Source organism: Bos indicus, chromosome 22, assembly GCF_029378745.1.
Source record: "Bos indicus isolate NIAB-ARS_2022 breed Sahiwal x Tharparkar chromosome 22, NIAB-ARS_B.indTharparkar_mat_pri_1.0, whole genome shotgun sequence".
NCBI lineage: Eukaryota > Metazoa > Chordata > Mammalia > Artiodactyla > Bovidae > Bos > Bos indicus.
The window spans coordinates 34,937,976-34,958,016 of NC_091781.1; the positions used below are offsets into that span (position 1 = coordinate 34,937,976).

General features: G+C 54.1%; 1 protein-coding gene across 2 annotated transcripts in view; it reads left to right on the forward strand.

The window, feature by feature from the left end:
- Positions 1 to 20,041, forward strand: part of LRIG1 (leucine rich repeats and immunoglobulin like domains 1) — a 114,402-nt gene that overhangs the window by 84,793 nt on the left and 9,568 nt on the right. For both annotated transcript variants that reach the window (XM_019984108.2, XM_070776343.1), the window contains exons 7-12: positions 2,754 to 2,897; positions 5,127 to 5,270; positions 7,565 to 7,645; positions 13,059 to 13,130; positions 13,873 to 13,944; positions 18,241 to 18,404. In XM_019984108.2, coding sequence (XP_019839667.2) covers positions 2,754 to 2,897; positions 5,127 to 5,270; positions 7,565 to 7,645; positions 13,059 to 13,130; positions 13,873 to 13,944; positions 18,241 to 18,404 — 677 coding nt within the window. The remainder of the gene's footprint in view (positions 1 to 2,753; positions 2,898 to 5,126; positions 5,271 to 7,564; positions 7,646 to 13,058; positions 13,131 to 13,872; positions 13,945 to 18,240; positions 18,405 to 20,041) is intronic.

Here is a 20,041-nt window from a genome sequence, read left to right on the forward strand (position 1 = left end):
CCTGTGGTGTTATCTTGCAGGCTAGGATAGTCTCTTGGGGGAGTTTCAGAGGATTTGGTAAAGGGAGCTTGTTGGTGAGGATGGAAGGCAGGGGCTCCTTTGTGGGGGCTGTTCCTCTCTCCCATTTGCACTCCCCGTTACTGAATGCACGCTCAGGTGCCCAGCTCACAGTGCAGGCAAACAGTGCTCTAGCGTCAGACTTTGGAACAGAGAAAGGTTTATTACAGGGCCGTGTGAGGTGGGTGGCTCATGCCCCAAGAACACCCAGAGTCCCAAAGGCTTTCAGGAAAGTATTTTTAACTGCCAAGTGAGAGAGGAGCATGGTTGCTTGTTACAACCAACAGCCCTGGTGTAGGAATCCCTTGATCTTGCAGCCATCCATTGAAGGTCAGGTCCTGATGTTCAGTAAACCTACCAGACAAAAGTTATTCTTAGTTCTGCAACTTCTTGTCTCTAGATGAGTGGAAAAGCATCATATGGGCTAGTATTCTTCACACTCTAGGCAGCATTCTTAACCAGAAGCAAGAGAGATAGAATACAAAGGTTAAAGTACAGGGAACATCTATTATGGAGTCAGATTGTTCTTCCCGATTATACCCTTGCATCCCGTTCCTTGGCAGACAGTGGGCTCCCTTCCCACATCCTCTCCCCTCTCCCACACGCTACAGGAAGTTCCCTCTCCCTCCACTTCGGGTTTGACAGTCTTTCTTGATGTGCAGGTGAGCCAAAGAATGTATAGTTCATCCTGAGAGATTTATTTCTGTTCTGTGAGCTAATCAAGCCCCTCACTGCAGATGTTCCACTTCTGTCAAGGGAGCACTTGCTCCAGCCAGATGTGGACAGTCTTGGGGCTCGCCTGCCTCACAGAGGAACAGAAGAGCGTCCGGAGAGGGGCAGACAAGGCAGTTACCGAGCTTCAACTTTTAAATATTTACAATTGTTTATTTTTAATCAAAAGAAACGTACACTCAGTAGTTGAGCAAAATCAGATAGTAAAGAAAAGCAGTTGTTGCCCAACCCTAGCCCTCAGTATCTCTCCCCGCTCAGTTCCCCTCGCAAGAGGCAAGCAGTCACTTCTCATCATGTTCTGTCTTTGTGTTCTGTTTGTAGTTCTGCTGGTGGTTGGTGGTTTGGTGGTTTAGTCGCTAAGTCGTGTCCGACTCATTGCCACCCCATGGACTATAGCCAGGCTCCTCTGTCCATGGGATTCTCCAGGCAAGAATACTGGAGTAGATTGCCATTTCCTTCTCCAGGGGATCTTCCCAACCCAGGAATCGAACCCGGGTCTCCTGAATTGCAGGCAGATTCTTTACCAATTGAGCTATGAGGAAGCCAGTTTAATACACTAATACCGCTTACATTTTGATGTGTCATCATGAGATTTCTTGCTTTATGGTCAGTGATTTAACTTGCTCAAGACGCGCCAAAGCCCTTCAGTCTACAAGTTACACCGCTTCATCTATGTCCTTGCTCAGCTATCTTTCCAACTGAAACAAAAACCAAAAACTCCAGGGCCAGTTCCATCAACTCCCTGTGCCTTCCTCATTATCAGGAGCATCTCAGTGTGCATCCCTTCATACACGCACGCACACACACACGCACTTTGTAAAAGACAGCTTAGCCTTGCTAAGCTTCGCTTCCCCCGCTCTTCATCGTTCACCTTTGCATAACTCTGTCTCTTTTTATATATTCAAGAGTACTTGTCCTTGACATCCTTAAAACTGTCATTTTGGACTTTGGAAGCCAGGTGGTCATGCCCTGGGAGTCAGAGCACATTCTTAGGAAAACATGGAGTTCTTAGCACATACCATTTGGTTTTTCTGTTGAACAAATTCATGCAAATTAGGGGGTGAAGGAAGAGTTACCAGAAAACAGAATATGTGAAAAGCAAAACCCGTGGCCCGAAGCCCCTGTGATAGCGCACGCGGAGCAGGACGTGAAGTAGTAGCTTCTGGTCACAAGGCTGGTCCTGGGAGTGGCGGTGTCTGTGGCCGCACTGTCTAGAAAGATGATGGTAACTTACATCCCTACTTACTGAACTCAAACAGGAGTTCAGTTCTCAGCATGATGCTGAAATTCTGACCTGCGTTTTCTTCCTTCTCAGCATAGCCCTATGGAGTCAATACTTCCTGGGCATCTCCACTTCATGGTTATTCAGGCTCCTTCAACCAGCCAGGTGACAGAATTGAGAATTAGGTCGCAATATTTCAACCCCAGATGTCAAGCCATATCTCTTGGCACAGTGGTCACAGGCCCAGGCTTGGTTCACCTAGCTCTGGTTCTGGCCCCTCACTACTGGCTGAGCTGAGGAGCGAATCTTACGTTACCTCGCTTGTCTCAGCCTCAGTTTCCTCACCTGTAAGACAGGGATAGTGACGAGAGCTACCTCCTCATCTTTCTCTCATCTCTTCCTTGAATGGGCTCTGCCTTCTGCTCAGAGCTCCTCTGCTGGCGTGCTGCTTGTTCGCTTGTATGCCGCTAAAGAGGTTGCTTCTAGAAGTTTCCCTGCGGCCTGTGAGCTCTCTCAGTTGGCCTGAATCCTTACCACTGTCTGTGTAGCTTTACCTCCCCGCCACCCCACAGGTGTGCTCACACACGTCAGGGCACACCCCATCACGAGTCCTTCCAGCAGTATCGTCAGATTCTCGGTGCCGCCTGTGTGATGGCAGGGAGCAGCTCCTCTGCCGTCAGGTGGGTGGGCGGCTGCGTGACCCCGGGATCTGCACTCACCGCGCATGGGGCTGTCGTGGCAGGCACCTGGAGTACAACAGCCTGGCGGAGGTGAACAGCGGCTCGCTGTACGGCCTCACGGCCCTGCACCAGCTGCACCTCGGCAACAACTCCATCTCCCGGATCCACCGCGACGGCTGGAGCTTCTGCCAGAAGCTGCACGAGCTGTGAGTGTCCCGCCAGCTCTGCGGGTGACGGGGAACACACCCGGAGTGCCTCCCGCAGAGTCTGGGGAGCCCTGGGCCCCGTGACCCACAGCACAGGGGCTTGCGGGGGTTGTTGAGGGCCTGTTGCAGAGCGGGACCCTGAGGACCTGAGAGCCTGACTCACCTCTTCTAGACTCTGCTCCCCATTTCAGATTAGCAGGGACCACTAAGAACAGCTGTTTTGAGAGCCTCTGTCCACACACGGATGCAGCGTGTAACATATGCTTCTCTATAGAGAGAGCGGCTACAGGCAGACCTCACTGGTACTGTGCAGTTCGTCCCAGACCACCTTGTAAAGCAGATCCCACGCTTTTGGCTCCGCAGTACATAGAAAAGTGTTCTTCTGCTACACTGTAGTCTGGGTAGTGTGCAGTAGCATTATGTCTGAAAAAATGATGTACACGTCTTAATTTTTAAATACTTCATTACTGAAAAGTGCTGTGTATCACCCAACTACACAGGGTGCCAAAACCTTCAATTTGTTTAAAAAAGAAAAAAAGTGCAGTATCCTCAAAGCGCAGTAAAGCAAGGTATGTCTGTATTGGAGCTCAAACACAGAAAGGACAGTGAGCCCGAGAAATGGCGACACGTGGACAGTAAGGAATTTCTAAGTGTTTACCGTGTTTAAACGTAGAACTGGGCCTTTTTAGGTTGTGTTTTTATCTATTTGTCCACGTTCTCCCCTCTCCCCTTCCTCTCCCCTCCCCCCCCTCCTCCTTCCCCCTCAGCCCACCCCATACTGACCCGGAGTTTACATTTCAGTGAAGTCCGTCATTCCCTAGTGTAAAAATCGATGGGGGGGGGGTGTGTGTGTGTCGATAGGCGGGTGTGTGTGTGTGTGTGTGTGTGTCGATAGGGGTGTGTGTGTGTGTGTCGATAGGGGTGTGTGTGTGTGCGTTGATGGGGGGGTGTGTGTTGTGTGTGTGTGAGCTGCACGGTATTCTCACGTGAACTGGGATGGCTTCTGAAAGGCTCTCCTTGGGCCAGGACCCCATTCGGGAGTTCCCAGGACCTTTGGTTTTCCACGGTCCAGGCCTGGGAGCTGTGGGGAAGCAGGAGAGGTCTTCTGATCCCCCAGAGTGCGTGCGCTTGCTCAGGCGAGGAGCCACCCGCCTGCTGAATGGCGGAGGGTGTGTGCCCCCAGTACTGAGGCGGTGGTGAGGGGCCCCTCCTCCTGCCCCCTCGGCCTGCCTTCTGTGCCCTTCAGAAGGGTCAGACATGGTCATGGGAATGTGTCCTTACCAGCCTAACACTATGTCTGACACTCAGGTAACCCTGGAGCCAGATTTAGGGCCGCCTTCCACGTGTGTGTCCCGCCCCTCCTTTAAGCTGAGTTCTTTAATTGCAGGTGAGGATGTCATTTTGGTCTCCTGCCAGGTCTTTGCAACTGACAGACACCATGACTTATTTCTCCAGGAGAGAAAAACTGTCACTCCCTGCTACCTTTACATACTTACTAATCTCCGAATTTATTTTCCTTCCTCCTGCCCTAGCCCAGAGTTCCCATTTTTTCAAGGATAGATGACTAATACGCTAGGTCACAACCCACAGCCACATCAGAGGTGCAGGGGGTGTGTTGGGAAGAAAGTGTGATTCTGACACTCAGAGGTGTGTGATTGGAGGTGTGGTCTGACCTGCTTACAGTAGGGAGATCATGCTAAGAGGCTGGCTCAGGTGAGGGCAAGGAAGCCTGGAGGGACACTGGTCCCAAGGGTGCCGCCCAGGTGAAGCCTGCGGTTCAGTGAAGAAGTCTTGTTCCAGGCAGTGCCTGGTGGCGCCCTCTGCTGGCTGAGGGCAGAGGCTGTCCGGCTCCCTAGCTCATTGTGAGAACCCCCTGGGGTCCCATCCAGAGTCTCCGGCCACAGCCACGAGAAGTCTTCCATGGCCTGAATCAGGACCAGCCACGGACACGAGGTGCAGGAAGGCATTGGAGCCTTGTGCTTGTTTGTTGAACGACCCCGTGTAGTGCTCAGTTTACAGATCTCCTTCCAAGAGTCAAACCACATGGGTGTCAAGCCCTGGTGGGTTTCTAGCTGTGAGACCATTTTGCCCTTGGGATTCTGGTGGGCATGTCCCTCCCCACTTGGACCCAGATGACTGGCTGACCCAGCTCCACCATCGGGAAAGGAGAAGGGAGGACAACGCCGAGCAACCTGATGGTGACGTTTGCTCTCCCCTCCTGTTCCTCAGGATTCTGTCCTTCAATAACCTGACCCGGCTGGACGAGGAGAGCCTGGCCGACCTGAGTAGCCTGAGCATCCTGCGCCTCAGCCACAACTCCATCAGCCACATTGCGGAAGGCGCATTCCGGGGACTCAAGAGCCTGCGTGTCTTGTAAGTCTTTCCCCGTTGGGTTGATGGGACAGCAAGCCACCTGCCTCACTAGTGAGGTATTCCCTTCTCACAGGTCTTGAGTTGGAATTAGATCCAAAGCTGACTTGTGCCACAGTCTCAAACTTTAATATCATGAAAACAAGCTGGTTGAGCAGAAAACTGTCCTTCATTCCCCGTGGGGTGGTGCCTAGTGATGAAGCCTCAAACTCGTCACCACGCGCTGGTTCCCACACTGCTCCTGATGGGACGTGGGGTCCAGCCGCTGGAACTTTCCCAGACAGCACGCCGCCCCCAGGACAGCAGCCCAGCTGGGGGCCGTCCTTGCATCCTGAGCCTCCCTGCAGTGACTCGTGGTTTGGTCCTGAGCATTTTTATCTGAGTGAGGGCAGTACTGAGGCGCGTGTTGGGCCAGCATCTCAACTTCTTCAGCACAAACTGCGTTCAGAAGCCCATGTCCACAGGAGGTGACGGGGGAGTCCTGTTTCTATCCCTGAGCCTCCTGAGGGTCGTTTAACCCAACGGAGGTGGTCGTGTCACCTTCCTCTCGGCGCCCAGTGAGGTGGAGGGAACTTTCAGAACTTGCTGCAGGGCGCTTTTCTGGAACTGAAATTTTTTAGCCATTGGCTTCCAAGAATTTCCAGGCAACAGAGAACAAGCAGCCAACCAGCCACAGAGTGGGGGTTGCGGGTCAGGGGCGGTGCGTCTGGATTTCAACAGAGGGTTGCGGGTCCTGCCTCCCAGGCCTGTCCCTTGCAGAAAGAGCGACTGCTCCAGCCTGATGGGGAGAAAGGCCCTTGCACTTGGCAGAGAGGGCTGAGAAAGCCATCACATCAGGCCGTCGCTGGGGAATGAGAAAGAACCCGGACACCAGACTATTCAAGCTGGGGTCAGTCTCCGAGCCCTGGTGGTGCTGACTGACATGGCCAGGATATTCAGATGGTACAGGCCAGAGAAGAGAGAGAAGACTGGCAGCCGGGACTGGAGCAGGGGGACAGGCACATAAAGCTGCAGCCCCAGGTCCCGGATGTTTCAGGACGAATAGGGAAGAACCGATGCCAAGGAGGAGGCCCTTCCGGCCTCCGAATTGCAGCTCTCTGCTCATGCTGCTGTAAAATAAAGGTCAGAGCAAGCGACGCACTCCATGGTCCAAGCTCCCTGCCCCGTTGGCTCTCCCGGGAGCCAGGAGCAGCATCCCGTCCTGTTCCTGGCCCACGTCTCCAGGGTTCCGGAAAGGAAGGTGTGGGAGACCTTGTAGAAAGTCGGAGAGGGCCGACCGGAGCGGCACGGGGGCATGGTCACCAGGTGGGGTGTCTTGCCCGGTGGTGACCTGCCCTTGGAAGCTAGGGGCAGGAAGCTGAGTCATCGGCCTTGTGATTCTCATTGTTGGAGGAGACCAGCCCGAGAAGTTGGCCTCATCCTCTCATCCTGGCAAGTGGGTCACAAGTCTGACTCAGCACCCAGATGTGCCTGGCTAGGAGTCAGCACCTGTGGAGGCCCTGGGGGGAGGTGGGAGTTCAGGGTGCCAAACCCGCTTGCCAGCCTGGAGGTGGCTACAGAGGGCCCTGTGCCAGGGGCTTGCTCTTCACCATCCCCCTCCTCTGTGGGCCTTATGGAGTCTCTCATCAAGTCCAGGGAAGGGACCCTAGGTGGTCGGAAAGTAGATGAGAACCTTAGGGAACCTTTTGGACTCATTCTCAGAGCAGTGGCCAGAAGTCCACCCTTGGTGAGTGGAATCCAGAGCAGGCTTTCCCCTGTGCCGTCTGCACCCCTTCCCCCGGGGCTGACCTTAGCCCACTGGGAGCAGCACGTGGAGCCCAGAAGCTGCTGGTCAGAGGCCCCTGTCGGCTTTGTTAGGAGGCTGAGAAAGCCAGGCCGCACGGCAGGGTTGCCTAGTGGTCATACCTCTAATTCTTTTTTTTCCTGTTTATTTCGCACTGGGGTGTGGCCAGTAAACTCTGCTGTGGTAGTTGCAGGTGAACAGTGAACAGACTCAGCCCTACATACGCATGTATCCATTCTGCCCCAAACCCCCTCGCACCCAGGCTGCCACGGAACACTGAGCAGAGTTCCCTATGCTGTACAGTAGGTCCTTGTTGGTGATCCATTTTAAATATAGCCATGTGTACAGGCAAGCATAAGTTTGTTTTCTAATGCCTGTAGTCTTGGGCAGACATGCCGTCCAGGCATCTGGAATAGACTGGGATGTTCTGGGCTTCAAGGTGGCAGGCTAGGCGTGGGTCTCTCTTCCTACAGCAGACTGGATGCTAACTAAGCCTTCTGTGTCTCCTCCCCAGGGATCTGGACCACAATGAGATTTCGGGCACAATCGAGGACACCAGTGGCGCTTTCACAGGGCTGGACAGCCTCAGCAAGCTGTGAGTGTGGCCCTGAACGATCCGTGGGGCTGGTGCACAGAGGTGCCTCTTTCCACGCCCCTGCTCCCCCAGCACACACGCCAGTTTGGTTGTGGGTCCACCCCGGGTGGCATTGGCACATTCATTGTTCTTTTGTTCGGAAAGGAAAGTCTGCATAGGAAGGCAGGAGGCCTCTCCGCTTCTCTCTGGCCTGCTGTCTCCATACTGCCCCGGGCGTTGGTTTTTGGGGGCTGGAGGCCTGTTGCATCTTCTTTCCTCTTCAGTTCTTGACTGATGTGAAAACAGCCAGCTTTTTTGTTGTTCTTTGCTCAAAGGAGCCTTGCCCTGTTATTCAATTTCTAGAAATTCTAAACATCTAAAGCCAAGTAACTCTCGATGGTTTAGAGACTTCAGGCAGTCTTTTTGTTGTCAATCATAATCTTAAAGAGAAACAATCATCACCAAGGGTGATGCAGTAGCTCTGTTTTTTTATTCAGGGTTTCCGGTGTTTGGGGTTTGTTTTTCTAAGCTCCTAGAATTTGCAAGGCGTGTGTATGTGTGCGTGCACGCCTGTATTACATCTAACTCTCAGGAGGCGTGTGTGTGTGTGTGTGTGTGTCTGTATGTTAGTGAGTGTGACATCTGACTATCTCAGGAGGTGTGTGTCTGTGTGTGAGTGTGTGTGACATCTGACTATCTCAGGAGGCTTGGCTGTGTTTTGCATTTTTCTGTAGTTGAGGAAACGAGAAGGGATGTTGCCCACGATCACACAGCTTCTGGTGGCAGGGCCTCTGTGGCCCCAAAGCCCACCCTGTCCCCTCCTCGTCCACTCTTTCTGCCTCTCACCAGCACTCGGCCGAGGCCGCCCTGGGAACATTCAGGCGTCCGGGTGGGAGCTGTTCCTACTGTTTACTGCCTCTCGAGTGGAGGGTGAGGAGGACAAGACAGAGAATGGTCACAGCTCCGCACTCCCCCTCCCCCGGCCTGTTTTGGAGACGGCGCGCCAAGCACGAGAGTAAAGTAAATATTTTGAAAGCGGCAGTGGAAGGCGAGGCTCCGGGAAAGCCTGTGGTGGGAGGGTCTTTCTGAGGAGTTAGCGTTTCTAATTTGTTTAGAAAAGTGGGGTTTTCACGCCTTGGGTGTTCCGGGAGTGGTGAGTACGCGTCAGCTGTTTTGACTTGAGGTCTCTTCCTGAGGAGCCTGTGTTCTGAGAGTGGGTCGGAAAAGCCTGGCGGCCGCCTTCTTCTCCCATAAACATACTCCCTTCTCCCCCACCTCCTGGGCGCTTTGCCCTGCAAGCTTGGGAAGGGGACCACACGACAGAGCACAGAGGCCCATTGCTGACAGGGGAGCCCCAAGCTCAGGATGAGGCTGCTGGGGGGCGTGGGCAGGGGTGTGGCCACCTGAGCAGCCACTGAGCTTGAGCCTCATCTCCAGCGCTTCGCCCGGCCCCAGCCTGACGAAGTGATGGCGAAGGTGGGGTCCTGTGTGGGGCCTGTCCATTCTGTGAAACCTGGAGGTGGTTCTTGGGTGTCGTGGCTTCCAGGAGGCTCTTCCCTGGCAGGTGAAGGGCAGCAACCCCCAGGGGCATGTGACCTCTGGTTCTGTGTAAGCCATCCTGTGTCTGGAGCCTGGAACTACTTCCTAATTGCCTGTGGTCTGTTCCCCACCGTGTTCTCCATTCCCTGCTGGACTACAGTAACAGTCCTGTGTAAAGTCCCAAGGTCTCAGCCCAAGAGCCCGGATCCCTGGCTTATGGTGAGCTGCTTGACACAGGCTCCTTGGAAACAGCTGGTTAACCCTGACCTGTAGAATAGTCTCCAGTCTCCTCCCACCCAGCTCCACTGACCAGGATCTTGGGCACGGAGGCTCTCCTGAGTGTTTCAAAAAAGACAGATGTAAATAATTGGGGGAAACTGAGACAGTAACAGTAATTCCTTAATATCATTAAATACATGCAATCAGTTACTTAGGTCGGGTGGTATTTCGGTTCTGTCGCAAAAGAAAAAGAAGTAATTCTCTTTCTTGGTTAGAAAAGGAAAACTACGTGATGCAGATTCTCAGAGGTGAGGAATGAGAAGCGGGCAGATGGTAAACAGGACTGGCACCGTTACATGATGGTCACACTGTGAGATGGGCTGTGATCCTGTGACCCTGGTGCATGGCTCTGGTTAGAAACCAGCATGAGTGGCGCGTGGTGGCCCCTCCTGCCCGTGAGGCGGGCCTAGCCTTCGAGGCCACGAGGCTTGTGGTTCTGTGTAAACCAGCCGGCATCCAGCTTGCAGCCCTTCCTAATGGCTAGTCATGTTGAGTCAGCTTCAGTCACGTGACGTGGGAGGAAGCCGAGCTGCTTTGGTCTCCCTGGAGCGTTGCCTGAACGCTCTGCTCCGTGGCCATGACACCACGTCGCCCCGTGGAGCAGCCTAGTGGTGACTATTGGACCCATTATCGGGGGGCAGGGGGCGCATGTCAGTGTGGAGGAGGGCTGTCCCCCTCAAGCTGCTGTCCATCCATGGGGCTGCTCTCAGGGCTCTGGGTCCCTCGAGCCTAGCTGGCTCAGCCACAGAAGCACCTGGGGGACAGAGATCGGGGACCTCCCTCGGAAGAGCCAGGGGACACGCTGTGTGGCCTGCACTCCCCTAGTCAAGGACCTGGGGTCCTCCCTGCCAGGCCCAAGGCCAGACTGAAATTAAAACGTTTTCCAAGAAAGGAACAAGTGAGCAGCAGAGCCATAAAAGGCTTCCCCCTGTGAAGCCCGCCCTGCCTTTGATTTTCCAGCTGCTGAACAGAGCCGTCCGGGATGGGCTTTCCACCCAGAGCTTGCTGGCCGGGCATTACTGTGCTCACCCACGCGGTGGCCCCCCTCTTTCAGAATGTCAACGGGACACCAGGCAGGGCCCACGTGTGTCAGGGGGCAGGGTTTCTGGAGCACAGGTCAGTCACAGAGAAGAGCGTTCAGTCACTTGTGTGCAACAGGGAGACAGGTGCTGGCCCATGGCTCCAGCTCTCCCATTCCTGGGCATAGGCCCTTCAGTCTTTGTGGGGTGAGGTTAGCGAGAGCTGGGTTGGCAGGGGATGAGGGAGAGGGTTTGATAGGCGAAGTCCAGGGTCACTGCTCCAGGTCAGTGGTAGGGGGGACATCGGGCCGGCTGTCTTTTCTTGGGAGCCATCATCGGGTGCAGCCACATTCGGTGGGCCCCAGCACATGGATGGGGATGCCCCCACGCCACAGCCCCAGCTCTCCTCTGCCCACACACTCTGGTGGGCAAGCCCAGCCCCCACCTGCAGACATCTTCTGGGGAATGGGAGGACCTGTTTCAGTCCACCAACAGGTCAATGAGCCAGCCCCTGAATAATTGAGAATTTGAGATTTTGTTTTATTACTATTGTCACCATTAGAAATAGCAGCCTGCCCTCATTGTCAAAGAGGTCAACATGACTAATACTTAATGGATAAAATAAAGCACAGTGTTTTTCCTGGATCTCATTTACGGAAGATTTCACTGAAGAGTTCACTACGTTTTACTGGGACCTGGAGCATGCAGTGACTCGGCCTGGGGGATCTGAGAAAGTGCGAGGTTGGCAGCGCTGTCAGAGGCGCCGGGCTTCGGTGCCCCTCCGGGCTAGAGCTGGCTGCACTCGCCCAGCCGTGTGGGAGCCCCAGCAGGCATGGCCACTGGGTTTCTGGGTGTTGGGTTTGTCTGTCTTAGAATGAAAACCTCAGACAGCAGTCATAGAAGCTCTTGCAACATGAGATTGTTTTCACGTTCATGCAGACCGCTTCCTAGAGAAGGAAAGGGCAAAGGGGTTGGGTGGCCTTGGTGCTCTTTGCCCTCGGAGGCGGGAGCTAGAGCTGCTGCATCTGAGGGCCAAGCTCAGGGTCCCCCTGGGGCCACTGCGACGCTGCGGGGCCAGCGCAGCTCTGGGGCCCAGCGGCCCGGGAGCAGGTGGAGGCCATGCCTGGCGCGAGCTGGGTCCGCGGGGCCTGTGACCCCGTCTCTTGGAGGTAGCCTCGTGGTCCTCGCCTGCATGGCCCCAGGAACTCTCTGCAATGAGGTGGAGGCTTGGGGTCCATGTGGCGGGCAGCAGCAGGCTGCCCTGCCACCTTTGGCTTCCTTCAAGCCTCACGTTTCTCTTTCCAGAGAGGGGTTGGTGCTTGTTGTCCCTCCTGGGCCCCATCCTAACACAGGTCTGAAGCGGGGCTGGGCTTTACCGGCGATCATCCCCCTGATGCTTGGTGGATCTGGACGAAGAATCCTGCCTTTCTCTAGGGCTTTCTGCCCTGAGCACCTGCACTGGTGCCTAGGGGTCCCTGCCCCACGCTGTGGTTCAGAGACTTCCTGGACGCTGGCTGCCGGGAGCCCGCATCCTTCCCAACCTGCCCTTTGCAGAACTCTGGTCAGCACCACGGCCACAGAGCTGCACGTGTCAGCATGGTCTTGGTGTTCGCCGACAGCTTTGTGTGCAGCAGCAGGTGGAGAGCATGTGGCGTGGGCTCTCATCAGAGCATCTGATAATGAGGAGGGAAATCTGGAATCTGATGCTTTTCCTTCCCAGTGTCCAGCCACTCTCGATGCACCCCTACCCTTTACCCCAAGTCCAGGCTCATTTCCCTTCAGATCACACAGCCTGTGGAAGAGGCATGCGTGTCCTCCAGGTGTATAGCAGGTGCCAGGTTTGGGTTTTTGAGAAAACTCTGGCTGTCACTGCTGAGATGGTGATTGGAGTGGCCAGCAGGTGGGCGCCCCCTCTCTTGGGTGGGCGGTCCAGGTACAGGCGTCAGTTAGGTAACCTTTGAGGACCCGTCTGGGATTTGATGATCCTCGTACCATTGGCTTCATGTGAAACCTGGGCTCTTGCTGAAGAGCTGAGGGGCCTTCTCGTGGGCAGGGGCATAGCTCCGTGTGGCCACATCCTGGCTGCCATCTCGCCCACTGTCCTGTCCTTTTCCAGCCACCTTTGGGGACCTTTATCCCCAGAATGCAGTTTTCAGAAGTGGGCTGTAGTCTTTAGTTCCAAGAGTTTTTATTCTGACTGCATGCTCTCCCTGGAGCCTGATGAGTCACCCTCTCTCCTGTGAGACTGTGGCTACACATCCCCCACCCGTGGGTGGTCCCTGGGGAGACAGCCAGGTTGGACGAGGTGATTTCCAGTTAACACCACAAGGGGCCTTTTTTGGCAAGACAGAGCATGGAGTTCCTACTTGTCATCACTGTTAAGTTCTAATAAAGATAAAAGTGCCTGGTTTCAGAAGGGGAGGGCCTGTGTGCCTCAGACACATCATCTCAGCCCAGGTCAGATTCCCACCTGCCTCTCCCCAGACCGACCGACCTCTCAGCTGGCGTCGCCCTCACTCTGTGTTCTTTCTCCCCACACCTCCCTCGTCGCTCTCCCGCCCTCTCCACCTCTGTTTCTGGATGTTTGGAAACCGCAGGACGCTGTTCGGCAACAAGATCAAGTCCGTGGCCAAGAGAGCATTCTCGGGGCTGGAAGGCTTGGAGCATCTGTGAGTACCCGGCGGGGCCCCCAACCCCAAGCCTGTGGGCGCGGCGGCTGGGGGAGCCACTGGCGATGCAGCCACGGCTTTGTAAGCCCAGAAACAGGCTATGCAGAAATGCCGGCTGCTGCCTTCTAAGTCAGCTTCAACTTTGGCTTTTGTCTTGCCTGTGCCAGCAACGGTTACCGAACATATAGCCTCTTGGGGCTCACAGAAATACCTTCCTCTCTCCCTTTGCCAGGCACTGACTTGGGCCCTGGGCTCCTTCCACTTCCTTGATGACCCTTCACCTGTCTCAGGCTGGCACCTCCCCTTAAGCAGCTCAGCAGGGCTTAGGGACATAGTGGGCTGAGCCAGGAGCTGGGGGGACAGGGCCAGCCCTGAGGCTGATGAGTGTCACCATCTGATGCCTCTGGTACTGTATTCTTAGTTTGTCTTTAAGTCAAATGCAACCTTGATTATTTTGGAAAGGTTTTCCATACTGGCTTGCTGAGAAGGCCCAGCCGAGCTTTGACGCTGCCCTTAAGACTGGTTTATTCCCCAGTTACTCCATGTGCTTGTGTCAGTATAGGTGAAAGACAGCCACTTACGGTGGCCTTCGGACAGGACACGGGGTGTGACCCACTGCCCATGCTTCATCAGCGAATCCAGGGCTGTCAGGAAAAATCCCTGATCATCTGAACTCACACACATGCCTGACCTGAAGGATACCTAGAGTTTCTTTGCCTAAGTAAAGAATGGTGCTTTTCAGGAACCTTGGAGAGAATGCAATCAGATCTGTCCAGTTTGATGCCTTTGTGAAGATGAAGAATCTTAAAGAGCTGTAAGTACCCGGGATTCTGTGGCCCCAGATTAACTTGAGTAGAGGATTTCAGAGTAAGAAGTGCCTTATTTGCAGTAAGCTTAATTTTACCAAACAGTTGCGTGATCATTTACAGGCTTCTGTGGTGGCTTAGGTGGTAAAAAATCCACCTGCAATGCAAGAGACCCAGGTTCGATCCCTGGGTCAGGAAGATCCCCTGGATAAGGGAATGGCAACCCAATCTAGTATTCTTGCCTGGAGAATTCCATGGACAGAGGAGCCTGGCAGGCTGTAGTCCATGGGGTCGCAATGAGTCAGACATGACTGAGTGACTAACACTTTACTTTCACACTTGGGATCATTTATAGTTGTAAGTTAAATTGTCTTTTAGGAAAAAAAAATGCCCTCTAGGGGCTTATTCTGAATCAGGGGACAATACACTTTTTCTTACAGGACCTCAGTAAATCGTTTCCACGTTTTGGGCCACAAGAGCTCTGTCATGACAGCTTGATTCTTGAGCAGAAACCAGCCATAAATAATACATAAATGCGTGGGTGTGGCCGCGTGCCAGTAAATTCTTATTTACAGAAACCGGCAGTGGGCATGCAGGCTGCAGCTGACGCCCCACTGCTGTCGACGATGGGAAACTCTCTTCTGTAAAATGGGTACTCGTCCCTTTAATTGCGTCAAGGACAGGTTTCCATCTTTAGGGTGTGCTCACAATGAAGGGCCTTTTTTGAGAGGGCTTTCTCTGAACAGCGGGGTGGGCTGTGGACAGGGCAGAGCTCCCCATGGGATGTCGCATGCACTCGGGCTGCAGCCTCCCGTGTGTCTCCAGGCCCCATGGCGTCGCAGGCGCTGGTGCTGTCACTACAGTGCTGCCCCGTGGCCCTGGGGGCGGGTTAGAAGAGCGCCTCTGGTGGAGCAGCTCATCTAAGGACTGAGGTGGCAACACCCAAGCTTCCTTTCTTCTTCCTGTACATGTATCCGATTCTTTAGTTCCCTAGAGGTGCAGCTTTGGGTTCTTAAAGTAGCTGACAAAGTCACACATTGCCCATGGCTGTCTTTGTACCCTGAGCTCATCCTCGTTCCTGAGGACCCTCCTGGTGGACCCTCAGTGGGGGCAGGGAGTGGGGAATGGGGCAGTAGAGAGGCATAGTCTCCATGGTTGGAAAGGAGAGCAGGAAGAGGCCTCAGCGACGTTCCCCTGGGAAGGACGTTAGTGAGGGGAGGCAGGCAGCTGGACACTGGCCTCATGATGCCTAGTGTCCTGTGAGCTTCCTGCCTGTCGGGTTGTGCTGTTTCTCAGAAGGGCCATGATCTTAGAACAAGAGTTGGTGGAAGGGTGGACATGGGGAGAGATACATGATAAAGCAAGCATCACAAAGCATTCATTGTAGAATCTAAGTTGTGTTTTCACTGTACATTTCTTCCAGCATTCCTGTTTTTTAAACTTTCCAAATATAGTGCTGGAAGTAAAAACAATCTGATTAAAGGGAAGAGGGTGTTTTGAGGGAAAGACAGCAGGACAAGGAGAGAAGAATTTCCTTTGGGCCTCTTAAAAACTCAGGTTTCCTTAGGGTTTTCTATCTGGGAACGACTGGACCCCTCCAGGTGCTTGACTCCCCCCTGCCCCTGTCCCCCAGATGCTGCTTTTGGTTCTGGAGGTTCAGCCTGGGCCCCTGCCTGTGCTTCCCACCAGTTCCTGCATGTACCCAGCTGGGGCTGGCCCTGGGCCCAGCCCTCTGATGGGAGAAATGGGTAATCCCACTTGGTCATTTTCTTCCCCCATCGGATCAAGGCAGGTTGAGCCGTGCACTTAGTCATCCTCTGGGTAAATTTCCACAAGCAATGATTAGAAACACACTTGGAGTCATGAAAATGCATGATGGAAGCCAGCAGACTGCTGGGGTGGCTGCAAGGCGGGAGCCCAGGACGGCCGTGCTTGTTAGCAGCAAGGAGCTGCAGAGTCTTGGGGTCACCAGTGACCCCCCCCAATCTGGCCTTTCAAGCTAGGCCTGGTCTTGGAGGTGGTGTGTGTGTGTGTGTGGAGGGAAGGTCGGTGTCCCTGATGTCTGCCTCCATGCCTCTCCTTCTGTGCTGTTAGTCCTAAATTCTCTAGGACAGCCTTCTGTCCATCCTGAGCACCCAGTGTCTTCTGAGGTCTTGAGGCTTCCATCTGCAGAGGTTTTAACGGGAGGAGGAGGTGAAATTCTCCAGGAAGCTGGGCCAGCAAATGCCCTGCATGTGTGACGTGAGGTTTAACCCTTTGCAAAAACGTTTCTGATCAGGGAGAAAAGTCAGGTGTGTTTTCTCCAGTTTGTTTGTGTGTTCAAATGAAACACATCCCTGTCCCCAACGTGAAGGCCTAAAGGCTCCCAGTAATGGCCAGTATCTCCCTTAGACATTCATGTGCAGTGCCCAAGCCTCCCTGTGGGAAGGGGCAGCCACTCCGGATGGCCCCCCAACAGTGGGGAGCCCCTTTCTGCTCTTCACCCGTGCTGAGCAGTTTTATGGTGCCTGGTGGCACCTCTACAACCGCTGTTCCAGACAACTCTCCAGATGTGGGGTGGGAATTGGCTGTTTGTCCACGCTTAGCTGTGAAGGCCCTCCTGGTACCTCTAGGAAACCCTCAACAGAGCAACACCTATGGGAACCCCGCAACAGAGCAACTCTCCAGACAGTGCTAAGCATAGCCCTGCTGCTGCTGCTAAGTCGCTTCAGTCATGTCCGACTCTTAGCGACCCCATGAACTGCAGCCCACCAGGCTCCTCTGTCCATGGGATTTTCCAGGCAAGAGTACTGGAGTGGGGTTCCATTGCCTTCTCCCCCATCAAATACAGATACAAAACCTAATGTTGATGTTAAGGTGTAATATGGGCAATATCCCAGTTATAATGGCTCAGATCTCAATTATTTCAGTCTTGAGAAATCACTTCCCCAGATTATTTTAATAAGTGAAGACGCCCAGCTCATCTGGGAATGGTGAGGAACAGGAGCAAAGAGCAGGTTTTACATATTTTGTCAGCCGTGGGTTCTCTGTCTTCAGGTTCATCCCGCCTGGCTGTTGACTGATTTGATGGCTTCTCTGCATACAGGAAAATGAAGAAGGGGCTACGGAATATGGGGGGCAGGGTAGCGGACGGGTATTGCTGTAAAAGCGGCCCATGTGACATTACTGGAATTTCTGAGCATCTCGGCACCCCCTTTTTGTCATCATGTACCTGGGACCGTGCACTCCAGGGAAGCCCATGTAGTAAGCCTCCGTCTCCACTCTCGTGGCAGGCTGACCTCCACTCTTGAGCTCACGGCCCGAGGTCTTCCAGGAACAGGGCAGGTCTGCTCCTCGGCTGACTTATCTTCTAGTGACTCCTCAGGAAGGAATGTCCGCTGAGATGGCGATTCCGATTTCTGTTGAAAAAGCTTATCCTTAGTTGCTGAGAAATGAAAAAGAAAATATTCTCTGTTTTGGTTGGAGCCTCACAAAACCCAGCTTGTGCGTTCCCATGCTCCCTGGGCAGTGGCAATTAACTCACAAGCACTATTTAGGGAGCGGAGCCGATTCCTGCCGGCCTCCTGAGCAGCGCTGGTGTGGAGATAAATATACAGACAAGAGGGGAGCGCGCTGGTGAGGCTGATATTTGGATGCAACAAAACCTGCAGCTCTGCCAGATAAAAACACAGCAGTCATACAGGAAAAGAGCCCTTCTTGAGACTTGTTTCAGAATTTAGATCTCACTCTTGGATTGAGCTTGGAAGCTCCAAGTCTGTCCTATATGAGGGCGGGAAAGAGCATGGCAACCCACTCAGTATTCTTGCCTGGAGAACCCCATGGACAGAGGAGCCTGGCGGGCTACTCTCCATGGGGTCACAAAGAGTGGGACACAACCGAGTGACTTCACACACACAGGCCATGCTGTTCCCATCTGGATGGTCAGAGGCCAGGAGACCACGTCCCTGGGGTCCCCTGAGCACGGTGGCTGTCGCAGATAGAACACATGTGACGTCTAGATGGCGGCTACCTGAAGTGTGGGGCCTTAGACCAGCAGGGTCAGCGTCACCGTGGCTTGTTCATGACGCAGAATCTAAACTGCTGAGCGAGAAGCTGCTGTTGCTCACAGTCTCCAGGTAGACTGTACGCACAGCTCTAGGTCGCTGGAGAGGAACTGTGAGAGAAAGCATCTCCCACTCAAGCTTGCCGACATGCACAGCCAGAGCTGGCTGGAGGGGAGGGTCATTCCAGGCACAGGTGAGGGGGTGTCCCTTCTGTGCGGTCGCACCTCACGTGACCCTTTCGTCTCTTCGTCTCGCTTTCAGCCACATCAGCAGTGACAGCTTCCTGTGTGACTGCCAGCTCAAATGGCTGCCCCCCTGGCTGCTGGGCAGGACACTGCAGAGCTTCGTAACGGCCACCTGTGCCCACCCAGAGGCGCTGAAGGGCCAGAGCATCTTCTCCGTGCCGCCGGAGAGTTTTGTGTGCGGTAAGACAGTCTTTGCAATTTGGTGTTTTTCTTTTTCACCAAGGGCACGGAGGCCAGGCGAAACTTCATTACGGGAGGGACTGCTGTGATGAGAGTCAGCCCAGCCCGCGGTGACCTGTCAGCTGCTGGATACAGTTCATTTCCCACCAAAACCACACGTCATATTTACGGGGCCATCGCCTCATTATGTGGTTGTCGGAGTGCATGCATTTAATCAGGGGCGAGCAGGAGCTGGTTCAGTTACACGGCGAATAATCAGTTACAGGAAGGTAGCTGTGTTGTTTCAGGACGGCACTGGTGCCCAGGCTTAGCTGCAAATTTACTCGGTGTACGAGGCTGGGGTTTTCCTGTGTGTTTCTTTCCAACCCCAAGAATGAAAGGTTAAATACAGGAAGAACGAGTCTCAGGAGAACAGTTGCTGCAGTAAAAATAATCCCTTCGTGTTGACTTGCACTCTTGCTGCGTCTCCAAAGCACTGGAATCACACTTGTAGCTTTTTTTTCCTTCTGATGGCATGTTGGTCCTGCCATCTTTTTGACGAGGGGTGGTCGGGATCCAGGTTTGGTTGCAGAGAGCACAGGAAATGGTGAGCACCTGGACACATGCACGTGTGCTCACACACATGTGCACACAGGCACCACGCAGGGATATGCAGCCTTGTGGTCAGGAAGATGTAGTCACAGCAAGAGGTGAGTTGCTGGTTTCTGCTCTAGGAGCGGAAGTGCCGGGCAGGTGTGCGTCCTGCTGCCTCTTGTCCCCCTGGTCTGCCTGGAACCTTGGGGATGACATTCTGGGGAAGGAGCTCCCAAAGGTAGGGTCTGGGGACCCCCGTGGTACACTTCTCTCTCTTACTTTTGGGCACAGCAGTAAGCAGTGCACCTGGGGATGTCAAGGTGGAGGTGCCCGCCTTCCACACACCCACCCGCCACCACCTCCACCACTTCTGACAGCAGGCTTCCTGCCTTCCTCCTGAGCCAGTCTGGCAGTGTGGCAGCAGCCCCCGAGCCAGCCGTCCCTACTGTCGGTGCTTCTCACGGGGACCACATGCTTGGCTCCCATACTCTAGGACAGAAGAGCCACGACCTCCACGGTTCTCAGGTTCCTGGTCCCTGACCGTTCTGTTCCCGTAGAGCTCCCTGAAATTGCACTTTCTGCCCCCTTCCTCTGGCCCGCTATGGGGCATCGTCTTTCCTGGTGACTACGAGCTGAGGTAGGACCTGGGACATGCTGGGCCCAGTCTCTGGCCTGTGGTCCTGGCAGGTGGGTCCTGGGACATGCTGGGCCCAGTCTCTGGCCTTTGGCCCTGGCAGGTGGGTCCTGGGCTGCAGCACTCAGCACCCATTTCTGAGAGCCACCATCACGTTTTTGCTCAGGCTCCCACTCACAATCGTCAAGTACCAGTGGGAATCATGGAAACACTTGGCAGAAGATCAAAATTTCAAGCTCTGTGGGAATCTCCCACTCCTTTTTAATACAATGGAAATGTAACCACTTCACACCCACTAGGAGTAGAATCCAAGTCAGACACCAACAAGGGTTGGTGAGAATGGGGAGAAGCCCAAAGCCGCCTACGCGTCCGGTGGGAATGCAGTATGGTGTAGCTGTTTGGAAAAACAGCTTGTCAAACAGTTCAACGC